Genomic DNA, 15,565 nt, shown 5'->3' with positions numbered 1-15,565 from the left:
TACAAGGGAGTAACTCCAAAATATGTGGATCTGTGGAGTAAATTTTCAGTCAAAGAACTCCAATTAGTGGCAAGTCTTAGTTTGGGTTCTTCTGTAGCCTGGATATATAACATTTATTTTCAAAATGCCCAACTAATAAACTTAGGTCAAAAAGTATCTTAAGATCACCAGAAAGTATCATTCATCAAGTACAACGTGCTCAAAGTAACCTCAAATGTGTTCATGATTCAAAATTATCATGAATTATCAACATGAAGTTCCCATGCTGTGTGTCACACAGAGAATGCTGACTAAAATAAAATAGTTCTGCTATGAAGTTTGAATTAACTAGTTACAAGTGTGAAGCCTCTTGAGGCTGTCTCGATATCTATCAATGTGTTCATGTCTTATATTCATAAGCATATATATATAAATGTATATCAATACATGCTTGTATCATAAACATAATATCCATAAGGGTTTAATAATAAAAACTGACTTAAAAGACTGACAGGATTTTACTACTTCTCATAGTTTTTTTTTTCGGAAGGGAAAGCTTGACTGACTTCTATTTATTGTATACACCAGTATAATACTGACTTCTCTGTAGCTCTGTTGTTTTCATTATAAAACAAGTATGCATGATGAAAGCTCATAGAGCATAATGCTTTCAAATAAGACATTGACTCTCACTGACTTTAAAATGAAAGACACTCACAAGTTGGATCATAATTAATAGGTTTTTGGTAGTCTACCTAGAAGTGTGTACATACACTCACAGACACACATTGAAGCACATACTTATGTGTACACGTACATATGTGATGTTCATATATGTATATGTTCTTTTTGATTTCTAAAATAAATGAACTTACTGGTGTATATACCATTCAGCTTTGTTTTTTTGCACTTAATTTTTCTTGAGCATCTTTCTATACAGCACTTAAAAATCAACCTTACACTTCCAGTGGCTGAATAGTAGGTGAGGCAAAGTATGGCTCTACCATACTTCACTTACTCAGTCTCCTTCGATGAGTGTTGCAGCTATTTCCTGATCTTTGCTATCGCAAACAATGCTGCAATAAAAACATTACACATATCTTCATTCTTTGACGGGTATGGCTATCCACAGTATAAAATTTTAGAGATAGAATCTCTACTCCAAGGGTATGTGCATTTTCAATTTTGGTAGAAAGCAGGCAAATATTGTCTCCAAAGAGGTTGTTCCAATTCATACTTCCACCAGTGGCATATAAGTTAACTGCCTGGCCTGTAACTTAATGTCCTGTAAGTCTTTGTCTCCTTTAGTACGTTAATTTAGTACTTTATATGTTATTTCATTGGGGTACTATTAAGACCTTAATCTCTCCTAAATAGTTAGTAGAGGAGGTTTAAAAAATGTTAATATATGAAGATATATACATACATGATGAATTTTTAAAATTAGTATTGTCAATAAACCACTGACTTTTCTGAAGAATGTATAATAGTGGGAAGTGTTCATTTTTTACATAAAATAGGAAAGCTTGAAATTAACTGATAACCAAAGCAAGGGATTTTCACGCCTGTTTTGCATGTCTATCACAAGTACCATTCATACATGGTATTCAAAATGGCAACTTCAGATTTGCAAAATTAACTAATTTTATTTTAAGAAAATAGAAGGTAATCACTCAACTTTTGCCCAGTGTTTTCTCCCGTTTTAGATTTCAAATTGGTCTGTATTCTATGACGTAGCTCTCCCTTCTATTATATTGCATTTTGTAAGTTATGTTACCTTTGACCTATGTACATGTTTTTTCTCAACATGTATATAAATATCAAATAGTTAATGTAAGTAAATGTTATTAATATTTACAAGTATATTTGGTATAATATGCATGTTCTTTCTTGGGAAGGAAAGAAAGTAGAAATGAGTCACCTTGTGACCCCTTTTATTCTGAAAGACTTCTACATTAACGCTTTGGGGTGTTGTCAGAGGAGATTCTAGAAGTTTCTGTCATATTTTGTTATCCTAGTTGGACTCATCTAGGCTTGTAAAGCGACTTAATTTGAAGGAAGGTTTAGAACAATAAAATAAAATGTGGATTTTGAATGTGAAATGAGAGCCCTCTATCTTCTCAGAATAGAGATAAGAATCTGACAGTTTGCATATAAAAAAGACTTTCAAACTATATAAACAAATTAGCTTATTAATTGGCCAATACTGTTAATATCTCAAATGCTCTAATATATCTACTAATATACCAGTCAATTTTATTGATCATAGAATCTGAAATGCCATTGCTGTACAATGATTCATTGTTTTAAGATAGGCCACTGCAGAAGGAAAGTGCTGCCAATTGTTAGATACATTCTGGTTTAGACAAGTTTAAACACTTTATTTGAAAAGTAAACTTTTCTTTTTGATATCTAAGAAAGTAATTTCCTAAAGCATAAAAGATACTTGTCAAGTTACCATTTCAAAAGTTAGTCATCACAGATAATATATTCAACAGTCATAAACCAAATAAATGAGATGCTGGTAGTAGCTCATTCCTCAGAGCCTGGGTGAAGTTTCTGTGCCTCTTAACTTCTCGTACTTCCTCCGTAGTGTGCCTGATTCTTTAACCTATTTTTCCCATCTTCTCTAACTGCTCATAATAAAAAATTTTAAGCTATATGAATTTTTAATGACTTACCAAAGTTATGTCTTCCTTGCTCAAGTGAAAAGATAGCGAGTTGAACTTTTTTGTGTTTTTCTGTCCCAAGGGTTTAAAAATAAAAGTTAACTGTGCACTTGTGTAGAGTTTGAAATTGCTGATAAATTCACACAGAAATACATACCATATACATTACAGAGTTTCTCAGCTGTCGCAGAACACTATGGTTCAGTCCTTTTTAAAATCTCAAGGCATTTAAATTTTCTTAAAGGTTCATAGGACTAGTAGCATATATAGACCTGGAGTCAGAAAGACATGGGTTTATATCTTGGCTCTGCAATTTAACCTCTATGAGCCTTAGTTATTTCATTTGTAACTGTGTGTAATGTTGCATATCCTGTAAGGTTGTTATGAAGATTAAACAAGATCATGTACATTTAATATGGCAGGTCAATAAATGATTATTAGTAGAGTTCAAGTGATTTGGGTTCTATTCGAGCATATTCATTACTAGTGAGAATATAATATATAGGTTTCTTAAAACTCTTCATCTGCTACAAAATTTAAAGCAATATCTAATGTTAAGTATTCTAGAGTGATTTTGTAAATGATGTTATGATAGACCACTTTTATAGTTAGAAGTATTCTGACCAAGTTTGCCAGCAGAAGAAAGCATGACATTACAAGCTTTCTGTATCAGTCACCTATTGCCACAGTAATGCTGGGAAACAAGCACCCGCAAAACTCAGTGGTGAACAATGCCACGTGGTAATCGGTCAGGCTGATAGAGTCCACCGCAGGTAAGGTAGGCAGCTCTACTGATCTTACCTGGCTTTGTTCACGTGTGTGGAGTCAGCTGACTCCCTGTGTTCCAGCCTCTGGCAGCGTAGCCTTAACATGTCCTGATGATAAAGGTCAAGACAGAAGAGTGAAACTACACTTGTACAAGTTCAGAGTACACTCTGAAACATGCACTTGCAGTTACAACTGCTAACATCCTGGTGTCCAAAGACCACGTGTCTGAAGTTAGTATCAAGGGACAAGAAAGTAGATTTCACTTCTTGATGAAAGGAACTGCAAAGTCCCGTTTGCAAGTAACATGGATAAAGGGAGGAATGAGGAATTGGGGCCACTAAGTATGTAGATCTCTCCCAGTTTCATACATTTGTCCTTGAAAATAATGAGAACTAGATTGTCCTTAAACCTTGTTGATATTCTGTATTGTTTTTATTTAGATTTAGTCCCTCTGTTTCATAAATGCAATTATCACTGGATTCAGAAACTACCATTTTTATAGCTGAGTGAAATACCATGTTTGGAGGGGGGGCTTTGTATTCTATTTTGAGTTCTTTTGCTTTATTGTTATTTTTAAGACTAAAGCTAAATCATTCTTTTTCCATATTAGCAGCTAGTTTCCTCCTAAACAGGGATTATGTGAAATGTGAAAAAAAAAGTACTTAAATTAGCTTCTGTGATGAGGATTAAGAGAAGCATCATTTTTGTGTGCTTCTGTGTATGGGGCTGTATGTGATGAAAAAGTTGGGCAATTTCTAAAGGAAGTAAGCGTGGTATTTTCTGCCACACCATTTTTCTACCTGGTATCTAAAAAATTTTCTTAAAAAGTATGTCCTTTACATGATGCCATTCACATAGATAATTGTTTTTAGGTTAACAGGTAAAGTTGTTAAAAGTATTCCTTGAAATTTTGTGTTTTTCAGAAAAAGCCCAACAAGCAGCACAAATAAAGCTTTTGAGAAAACTCCAAAAGCAGGAACAGGCTCACATTGCCAAAGAAGCTAAAAAACAACAAGGTGAGTGAGTTAAACGAAAACATAAACTTGAAGAGTGAGTACTGGGAGTTCACAGGAGGCTTCTCTTCTTTGTTCCTTTTCTGACGATACCTGTGTTTTGGCTTTTCATCATAGCAATAATGGCTGCTGAGGAGAAGCGACAGCAAAAAGAGCAGATAAAGATTATGAAACAACAGGTATGTTCATGCACTCAACCGGTTTTATAACATAGGTGGTACTTTGGGAGTCGATTTACTTATGTATATATGTACATTATTCTTATTTTGATTTCTGAAATAACTTTCATACTTGTTATATATCTTATTTAGAGAGTTATCATCTTCCTTTATTTAAAATTCACCTCAATTTTAAACCAAGTCTCTAAAGAAATGATACCAAACAATACAATTATGTAAGTACTTTTAGTATCCTGATCGCCTGAATATAAATTAACATCTTGAACAACTTTGAAGATTTGGTCCCATTGCTTCTGAATGTTTAAAAATTATCCCCGAAAATGAGAAAGCATTATTTTCGCATATCCAGTGTTTTATCCAGTGCTCTCCTCTGTGTAGTTTTTAAAATTAAGTATAAGGTAGGTGAAATAATTTTTTAACTCTTACACATAAAGCCTACATGGCAATATACTGAACTTCCTTTAAGATGGGAATGTGTAAACTGCTCTCCTATCTCCACATACTCATCGAACTATTAAAGCAAAAAGGAAATGGGGGGAAGTACTATTCTTTAAAAAATTTTAAACTGCAAGTAGTTATTTCTGAGTCAGTTGTTATATAGACAAGCTGCTAAATAATGGCTTGGTTTGTTTTTGATGTGGTTATCTCTAATAATGGAATGAATACATTTACTTAAATACTTTCAGTATTGACTAAAGCAGTATGATTAGAGTTGATGTAGAATTGAGATAGAGAATTTAGAATTTGTAGTCATGCATGTAGGTAATTTGTAGAGTTAAATATCGGCTCTCCTACTTAATAATTTATGACCGTAGATGAATTAGTTAACCTCTCAGCCTTGATTTCCTCCACTGCAAAAGAAAAACAATTGTATTATGTGAAAATTGAATGAATGTAAAGTGCCTACCACAGTGACTGGCACAAAGCAAATGCTTGCTTTCTAAAAGATAGACATAAAACATCAAAATGTTTGGTCTACTCCCTAACTGTAATTTAATGTAAACTTGAATTGTTTTCTTAGTTTGTTAATTGTAACTGCTAAAGGCACTGTAAGGTTGACTTTAAAATATATAGTGTGATGAATATATTTATTAAAATACTGTAAATATTTACTGCCTACTAGAGTATATGTGAAAATAAGTTCCTTTGAAGCTGAAATACTGTTGTTTCTGTTACAGTTTTTAATAGTTTATCCAATTTCCTAATGGCTTGAGACCAGTTGTATGCCATTAGCATTTCAAATTAGGCTTTGTGTGACCTAAGCCTACATAGTGTGCTACTCATCAAAAAAAAAAAATTGATTTTCCAACGTTCCAGGAGCAGTAATACAAGTGACCTGCTATTAGACATTGATCAAGATGCTTCTCTGAGACTAGTCTTAGATTACCATCTGACTTATTCCTAATTGCCAGCAAAGTAAATTAAAGTCGTGCAGAGTCTATTTTAAAGTTTGCAGTAGATCTAGAATGAAATAATTAAAATAATAGCATGTGTTTCTCATCCTCGAGATTATTTTTTCCACCTAGTGGGCCAAAAATACCAGCCGACAGTCCTCAAGGCAGTTTTCCGGAAGTGTCAGGGGGCATTGTTATGAAGCAGGAGCAGAGGCAGTGGGAACTGACCAGGGCTCTGCACTCACTGTGTGACTATAGGCAAAATATTTATTTTCTACGAGCTTCAATTTTCTCTTAGGTGAAAAGAAGATAATTTCAACTCCTGTATTGTTATTTTTTTAAATGATCAATTAGCTACTTTATATAAAATGCCCAGTTCATTGGATGGATACTCAGTATTACAAGGTGAACACATATCGTAATAATTTATAAATAATGTTTATTTCTGATATTCCAAATGAAAGTACTGCCAATGTACATCTATATAAATCACTCAGACTAAAACAAAGCTCTACACTGGGTGAGTTCAGTCCAAGGTTCTATACCTATTTCTGTGCTTAAGAGAATAATGAATGACTTTTGTTGACTTGATTAAAGATTAAATTCAGAGTATACTTTTGTCTAAAGTTCTAATCTAAATAAATATTTCAAATGTGGATCAAGTGCAACCTTCTGTAAGACTTGGAAATAAAAGATACACTTGTATGTTTATTTTTGGTGAGCTTATGATATTCAAAATCTAGGATCGCAATCAGCACAATCATAGAATGTGATCAGTCTTCTAGAATCACAACAGAAATTCCAGAAATCTCATTATCCTGCGCTGGATCCCTGCAGGGAATTAATAACATCACTGCAAAGAAAGAAATTTAAATGTATTAAAGTATAGTTTCAAAAGGTACAACTAGCATCTCGAAATGGGGGTGGGTATGGTAATATACAGTAGTATAAAATGTGTTGGTTCTGAAAATCCTAGGACAGCTGCAATTTACAAGTAGGGCAATTTAGGTGTATTTTTTTAAACTGTATCCTCGTCAGTGCCAATTTGTGACTTTCAAAGGGATTTACGAATGTAAAATTGTTAACGATGTGCTTATAGCATATGCAATGGTTTTTTAAAATGAAAATGTAACATCAAAATTTAGATTGCTGAATTCAAACAATAACTAGTACATTACATTTAACTAACTTGAGCACCACTTATAAGTTATTACAAATTATTTCTGTATTTGGCTTACTGTAGTTATTGAAAGTAATGTCATTTATCATGTTACAGCAGTTGTTGGTACTTCGTACAATCACGATGTTCTGTGCACTTCTTTAAGCATTTTTAATTTATTTGTGACAGTGAGAAAAAGAGCAAGTGCCTCCCCTATTTTATGCAAGAGTAGTTCTATTTGTTCAAGTTCATGCAATGAGTGACAGTAACTCAGGACTATCCTTAGGTGTCCTGATTTCCTGATAGACTGTTTTATCCTTCTTGTCTGTCCAATATTTATTTCTGAATGAGTATTACTTGTACTTGCAAATATTTATAAAGACTTGAGTTTAACCAGCTTGGTTTATGTTGTTTCTATATACTTATTTAGCATTTGTATTTTAAAATTGTTTTGAGACATTTTATAAAGTCACAGCAATTTAAGACAGGTGGCATGTATATAATGTTAAAGTAAATAATTAAAATTTATATCGAGCATGGGCAACCTTTGGTAAATCTGTACTTACATCTTTCATTATTTGATTCCACTTAAATACCTTCCACCTAGATAGTTAATTATCTAAAATTGTCATAATTTTTCCTATAGGAAAGAATTAAGAGAATACAACAAATCAGAATGGAAAAAGAACTTCGAGCCCAGCAAATTCTAGAGGTAGAATTCTTAAATTTCATATGATTAAAGTAATATAGCCATGTATTTTAAAGTCTGAAAAATGAAAATTTTATCAGTCTGTTCTCTCACTCATACAAATTAACTTGTCCTTCACAAGTTATCTGTAAACATAATGTATAGAATAAGGACCTCTCTGAACCATACTTAGCAAGTTTATCTAATCCTAATAGTAAAAATCCAGGAAATAAGTAAAGGAAAAAAAAGAAAGGGGAAACCTCTCAATAGCCAATATAGTCATAAAGATCATATGCTAAAACTCACGCTCTTAACTTTTCAAAATGTCATTAAGTCTTATAGTTAGATACCTGCTTTTCATTTAGAAATAAAATATGACAAAAGTAAAAGTAAGTGTTTAATGTGGAAATATTTTAACCAGGTTTGTTTTCTGAGTTCAGCAGAACTGGGCTGACAGAATAGGGCTCAAGGACATGCTGGCAACAGCAAAAGGAATAGCTAAAAGACAGCAAGGGAAAATAGGATAAACAGAAACTCCAAAGCCTAGCAACAGTCTGTAATCTGGTAGTTAAATAGGAAGCAATTTTCAACACCTTACGGGCCCAAAGGCATTTCTGTTATCAAACTGTGTAGTATAGTAACTGATGTCAAGAATAACTGCCCAAGTCCTCAAGAAAAAGCCAAATTATGTTAAGTGTACTGTGTCTAAGCTGTACATGTATATGTCTCAAAATTATCCAAAGTACTTTTGTCCAAAACAAGCTTTTTAATGTTGAAAATTACTATAACCCAAACCCTTAGCTGTTCAGGAAACTGTTGCCATAAAAATTGGCTTATTCCCTGAGCAAGGCGGTTAGCTGAGGTTTTCACAGTTACAGATCTTTTCCTTCTAAAAACATGTACACATATTCCCTTACCCATTTCAAATTAATTTTAAAACGCTACAAATTGAAAATATTAAATTACATTGGCAATTACTACTGGATAATTATGAAGCTACTAGTTAATGACTTGAAGATTATAAAGCTCAAATTTGATAGCATGAGCTTGATATTCAGGATGTGCTTCATGAAAGGTTATGTTTCTGTTATATTAGGGAAAAAAACCTTGAATTTAACCACAGTAGGTTAAATCGGGTTTAATTTTTCATTTAAGTTATTTAAGTAATGGATTTATCTCAAATTTTAAGTATTACAAAAGAAACTTCAAATAAAGTAGACACGTGCATTTTAAAATGTTACTTATTTGTCCTTTAACCTTTATTGTTAAAATCTATCCCGTTTTTCTAAACTTCCTACACTGATCATGTTTTACTTTAAAAAATCAGAGAACAAACAACAAATGACCTAACATCACTTTTCTGTAATTAAGTTTTAAGGTAAAATAACACTCAAATTATTTCAGAATTTTTACAGAGTTTGAAGAAGAAAGCCTGACATACTGTTACGATTTAAGAATTTTTTGTATATCTTAAGTGTAATCTATACTTTAGAAATGAAATTAGTACGTTAAACGTAACAAACTGAGGGGAAATCTGTAATTGTCTACATACATGTTACATACTGTATTGTACCTTGCGAGGCATGGAGCCCCATTTTCAGGTCTAGGATTATATTCAGTTTGTGGTGGTGCTGTTGCATGACTTTGAGACCTATTTTATATGCACAGGCTAAGAGGATAAAGAAGGAAGAAGCTGCAAAAGCCAAATTTTTGGAGGCTGAGAAACGAAAACAGGTAAATGTTGAGGACAGTCAGAGTTCTTACTTTTTTCTATTTATTTTGTTATCCTTAATCCACAATGACATGAAGAACATTATGTTTACTAGGCTCCCTCCTTCACCAAGTCCCCCCCACAAAACCCTTTCCAGTCACTGTCTATCAGCATAGTAAGATGTTGTAGAATCACCACTTGTCTTCCCTGCACTGCACAGCCCTCCCCGGGCCCCCACCCCACATTATACATGCTAATCGTAATGCCCTCTTTATTTTTCCCCTGCCCTTATCCCTCCCTTTTCATCCATCCTTCCCAGTTACTTTCCCTTTGGTAACTGTGAGTCCATTCTTGGGTTTTGTGATTGTGCTGCTGTTTTGTTCCTTCAGTTTTTCTTTGTTCTTATACTCCACATATGAGTGAAGTCATTTGTTACTTGTCTTTCTCCGCCTGGCTTATTTCACTGAGCATAATACCCTCTAGATCCATCCATATTGTTGCAAATGGTAGGATTTGTTTTGTTCTTATGGCTGAAGAATACTCCACTGTGTATATGTACCACCTCTTCTTTATCCATTCATCTACTGATGGACACTTAGGTTGCTTTCATTTCTTGGCTATTGTAAATAGTGCTGTGATGAACATAGTGGTGGATGTGTCTTTTTCAAACTGGGCTGCTGCATTCTTAGGGTAAATTCCTAGAAGTGGAATTCCTGGGTCAAATGGTTTGTCTATTTTGAGCTTTATGAAGAACATCCATTCTACATTCCACAATGGTTGAACTAATTTACATTCCCACCAGCAGTGTAGGAGGCTTCCCCTCTCACTACAACCTCGCTAACATTTGTTGTTTGTCTTTTGGATGGTGGCGATCGGTACTGGGTGAGGTGATATCTCGTGCTTTTAATTTGCATTTCTCTGATGACAAGCGATGTGGAGCATCTTTTCATGTGTCTGTTGGCCATCTGAATTTCTTCTTTGGAGAACTGTCTGTTCAGCTCCTCTACTAATTTTTTAATTGGATAATTCACTTTTTATTTGTTGAGGTGCGTGAGCTCTTTATATATTTTGGATGTCAACCCTTTATAGGATCTGTCATTTGTTAATATATTCTCCCATACTGCAGGGTACCTTTCTGTTCTAATGATGGCGTCCTTTGATGTACAGAGGCTTTTCAGCTTGATATAGTCCCACTTGTTCATTTTTGCCTTTGTTTCCCTTGCCCGGGGAGATACGTGCATGAAGAAGTTGCTCATGTTTATGTCCAAGAAAGTTTTGCCCATGTTTTCTTTAAAGAGTTTTATGGTTTCATGACTTACAATCAGATCTTTGATCCATTCTGAGATTTCTTTTGTTTATGGGGTTAGACAATAATCTGGTTTCATTCCCTTACATGTAGTTGTCCAGTTTTTGAATACTGTGGCTTTGTAGTAGAGCTTGAAGTTGGGGAGTGAGATTCCCCACACACACACACACTTTATTCTACCTTCTCAGGATTGCTTTGGCTATTCGGGGTCTTTGGTGTTTCCATATGAATTTTTGAACTATTTGTTCCAGTTCGTTGAACAATGTTGTTGGTAATTTGGTAGGGATTGCATCAAACCTGCATATTGGTGTGGGCATATTAGAGTTTTTTTTGTACAGTATCATGTCATTTGCGAATAGTGACAGTTTAACCTCTTCTTTACCAGTTTGGGTTCCTTGTATTTCTTTGTTTTGTCTAATTCCTGTGCCTAGGACCTCCAGTATTATGTTGAATAACAGTGGGGAGAATGGGGATCCCTGTCTTGTTCCCGCTCTCAGAGGAAAAGCTTTCAGCTTCTCACTATTATGTATGATGTTGGCTGTGGGCTTATCATATGTTGCCTTTATTATGTTGAGGTATTTGCCCTCCATACCCATTTTGTTGAGAGTTCTTGTCATGAATGGATGTTGAATTTTGTCGAATGCTTTTTCAGAATCTATGGAGATCGTCATGTGGTGTTGGTCCTTTTTATTTATGTGGTGGATGATGTTGGTTGGTTTTCGAATGTTGTACCATCCTTGCATCCCTGGGATGAATCCCACTTGGTCATGGTGTATGATCTTTTTGATGTATTTTTGAATTTGGTTTGGTAGTATTTTGTTGAGTATTTTTGCATCTACGTTCATCAGAGATATTTGTCTGTAATATTCTTTCTTGGTGGGGTCTTTGCCTGGTTTTGATATTAGGGTGATGTTGGCTTCATAGAATGAGTTTGGGAGTATTGCCTCCTCTTCTATTTTTTGGAAAACTTTAAGGAGAATGGGTATTATTTCTTCTCTGTATGTCTGATGAAATTCTGAAGTAAATCCATCTGGCCCGGGGTTTTGTTCCTGGGAAGGTTTTTGATTACCGCTTCAATTTCTTTGCTTTTAATTGGTTTGTTTAGATTTTGTGTTTCTTCCTTGGTCAGTCTTGGAAGGTTGTATTTTTCTAAGAAGTCCATTTCTTCTAGGATTTCCAGCTTATTAGCATACAGGTTTTCATAGTATTCTCTAACAATTCTTTGTATTTCTATGGGGTTCATCGTGATTTTTCCTTTCTCGTTTCTGATTCTGTTGGTGTGTGTTGATTCTCTTTTTCTCTTGATAAGTCTGGCTGGAGGCTTGTCTATTTTGTTTATTTTCTGAAAGAACCATCTCTTGGTTTCATTGATTTTTTTTTTCTATATATTGTTCTGAATTTTATTTATTTCTTCGTTGATCTTTATTATGTCCCTCCTTCTGCTGACTTTAGGCCTCATTCGTTCTTCTTTTTCCAATTTCGATAATTGTGACATTTGACTGTTCATTTGGGATTTTTCTTCCTTCTTTAAATATGGTGGATTGCTATATACTTTCTCTTAAGACTGCTTTTGCTGCATCCCACAGAACTTGGGGCATTGTGTTATTGTCATTTGTTTCCATATATTCCTTCATCTATATTTTAATCTGGTTGTTGATCCATTGATTATTTAGAAGCACGTTGCTAAGCCTCCATGTGTTTGTGGGCCTTTTTTGCTTTCTTTGTACAATTTAGTTCTAGTTTTATTCCTTTGTGGTCTGAAAAGTTGGTTGGTACAATTTCAATTTTTTTGAATTTACTGAGGCTCTTCTTGTGGCCTAGTATTTGGTCTATTCTGGAGAATGTTCCATGTGCACTTGAGAAGAATGTGTATCGTGTTGCTTTTGGATATAGAGTTCTATAGATGTCTATTTGGTCCATCTGTTCTAGTTTGTTGTTCAGCGCCTCTGTATGCTTAGTTATTTTCTGTCTGGGAGATCTATCCTTTGGAGTGTGTGGTGTATTTAAGTCTCCCAAAAGGAATGCTTTGCATTCTATATGCTCCTTTTAGTTCTGTTGGTATTTGTTTCACATATGGTGGTGCTCCTGTGTTGGGTGCATAAATATTTTTAATGGTTATATCCTCTTGTTGCAGTGACCACTTTATCATTACGTAATGCTCTTCTTTATCTATTGTGACTTTCTTTATTTTTAAGTCTATTTTGTCTGCTTGTAGTACTGCAACTCCTGCTTTTTTCTCCCTGTTGTTTGCGTGGAATATCATTTTCCATCCCTTGACTTTTAGTCTCTGTATGTGTTTCGGTTTGAGGTGGGTCTCTTGTAAGCAGCAAATAGATGGGTCTTGCTTTTTTATCCATTGTATTACTCTGTGTCTTTTGATTGTTGCATTCAGTTTATTTACATTTACGGTGATTATTGAAAGATATGTACTTATTGCCATTGTAGGCTTTAGATTTGTAGTTACCAAAGGTTCAAGGTTTGCTTCTTTAGTATCTTACTGCCTAACTTCACTTGCTTATTGAGCAGTTACAGACACTGTGTGGTAATTCTTTATTTCTCTCCTTTCTTATTCCTGCTCCTCCATTCTTTATATTTTGCGTGTTTTATTCTGTGCTCTTTTGTGTTTCCATTAACTGCTTTTGTGTGTAGTTTATATTATCTTTTGCCTTTAGTTAGTATTTGGTTCGTCTGCTTTCTCTGCTGTGATTTTATTTGCTCTGGTGACATCTGTCTAGCCTTAGGAATGCTCCTATCTAGAGCTGCCCCTGTACATTACCCTGTAAAAGTGGTTTCTGGGAGGTAAATTCTCTCAACTTTTGCTTGTCTGGGAATTGTTTACTCCCTCCTTCATATTTAAATAATAATCGTTCTGGATAGAGTATTGTTGGTACAAGGCCGTTCTGTTTGGTTGCATTAAATATATCATGCCATTCTGTTCTGTCCTGTAAGGTTTCTGCTGACAAGTCTGATGATATCCTGATGGGTTTTCCTTTGTAGGTGACCTTTTCCCTCTCTCTAGCTCTCTTTAAGACTCTTCCTAGTCATTGATGTTTGCCATTTTAATTATTATGTGTCTTGGTGTTGTCCTCTTTGGAATTCTGTGTGCTTCCGTGGTCTGAGCAACTATTTCCTCCCCCATTTTGGAGAAGTTTTCAGCAATTGTTTCTTGTAGGACACTTTCTGTCCCTTTTTCTCTCTCTTCCTCTTCTGGTACCCCTATAATCTGAAGATTGTTCCGTTTGTTTGGCCACGCCACACAATTCTCTTAATATTCTTTCATTCTTGGACATCCTTTTATCTCTCTCTGCGTCAGCTTCTCTCCGTTCCTGTTCTCTGATTTCTATTCCATCAAAGGCCTCTTGCACCTCATCCAGTCTGCTCGTAAGTCCTTCCAGAGATTGTTTTATTTCTGTAATCTCCCTCCAGACTTCATGCCTTAGCACTTGCATATTTCTCCGAAGATCCGTCAGCATGGTTATGACCTTTATTTTGAATTATTTTTCAGGTAGAGTGGTTAGGTCTATCTCCCCAGGTTCCTTCTCAGGGATGGATGTCTGGGTTAGTCCGGTCTGTATCAAATTCTTCTGTCTTTTCATGTCGATGGAAATAGTTGTGGGGAGCTGGCATGTATGTCGGCTGGGTGAAGGTCCCTTCTTGCTGGTTTGTGGCCTTCCTCTCCTGGGTAAACGGCAACCCCTAGCGGCTTGTGCTGTTCAGCTGTGCGCAGACAGGGTTTCTTATTCTTGCCCGGCGGTTTGTGGAGGAAGCTCTGCTCTGCTGCCGTGGGAGTGGCCGGCCTCAGGCTGCTGTTCTGCTATGGCGGAGCCACGTCGGAGGGGAAATGGGAGGGAGGCTGTTTGTCACCGTGAGGGGCCTCCGAGTAGCGCTGCCACCCAGGGGGTTGGGGCGCCCGGAGTTCCCCAGAATTCCCAGTTACTGGGCTGATTGCGCCGGGGCTGTTCCGTCCACCTGTGAGGCTACTGTCCCTTGAACACTTTCATAAAGCACTCGCTTTTCTTTGTCCCAGGGACTCTGGCTCTGGGGACAGCTCGCAGGTTTTACTTTCCCGTTTCTCTAGTATCCAGCTCGCCACACGCTGTGTGTCTGTGCTCCTGGTGCGGATGTCTGGGGCTGGGTATTTAGCAGTCCTGGGCTCCCTCTCTCTCCCCGCTCTGACTCCTCTCCTCCCGCCCGTAGTTGGTGTGAGGGGCACTCGTGTTCCGCCGGGCTGTGGCTTCCATCTTACCCCCTTCGGAGGCGCTGGGTTCTCGCAGGTGTGTATGTAGCATGGTTGTTGTCCTGTATCTTCTGGTCTCTCTTTTAGGGATAGTCATATTTGTTGTATTTTCGAAAATATGCGTGGTTTTTGGAGGAGGTTTCCCCGCTCTACTCACACCGCCATCTTGGCTCCTTCCACTCTAATGATTTATAAATAATGCTTATCTCTGCTATTGCTAATGAAAGCACTACCAAGTATATTTTCGTATATCCATATAAATCTCTCAGACTAATAGGAAGCTCTACACTGGGTGAGTAAAGGCCAAGATTCTATACCTATTTCTGTGCTTAAGAGAATAATGAATGCCTTTTGTTGACTTGATTAAAGATTAAATTCAAAGTATACTTAGGTCTGAAGTTCTAAATCTAAAGAAATATTTCAAATGTGTATCCAGTGCAACCTTCTCTAACACTTGTAAAT

At 35.9% G+C, this 15,565-nt stretch overlaps 1 protein-coding gene across 1 annotated transcript in view; it reads left to right on the top strand.

Moving 5' to 3' along the window:
• Nucleotides 1-15,565, top strand: part of LOC130681273 (bromodomain adjacent to zinc finger domain protein 2B-like) — an 81,530-nt gene that overhangs the window by 509 nt on the left and 65,456 nt on the right. Inside the window, exons 2-3 of the mRNA XM_057493910.1 lie at nucleotides 4,340-4,432; nucleotides 4,547-4,608. Coding sequence (XP_057349893.1) covers nucleotides 4,340-4,432; nucleotides 4,547-4,608 — 155 coding nt within the window. The remainder of the gene's footprint in view (nucleotides 1-4,339; nucleotides 4,433-4,546; nucleotides 4,609-15,565) is intronic.

This window comes from Manis pentadactyla, chromosome 16, assembly GCF_030020395.1.
Source record: "Manis pentadactyla isolate mManPen7 chromosome 16, mManPen7.hap1, whole genome shotgun sequence".
NCBI lineage: Eukaryota > Metazoa > Chordata > Mammalia > Pholidota > Manidae > Manis > Manis pentadactyla.
This window is presented reverse-complemented; position numbering and strand designations above follow the sequence as displayed.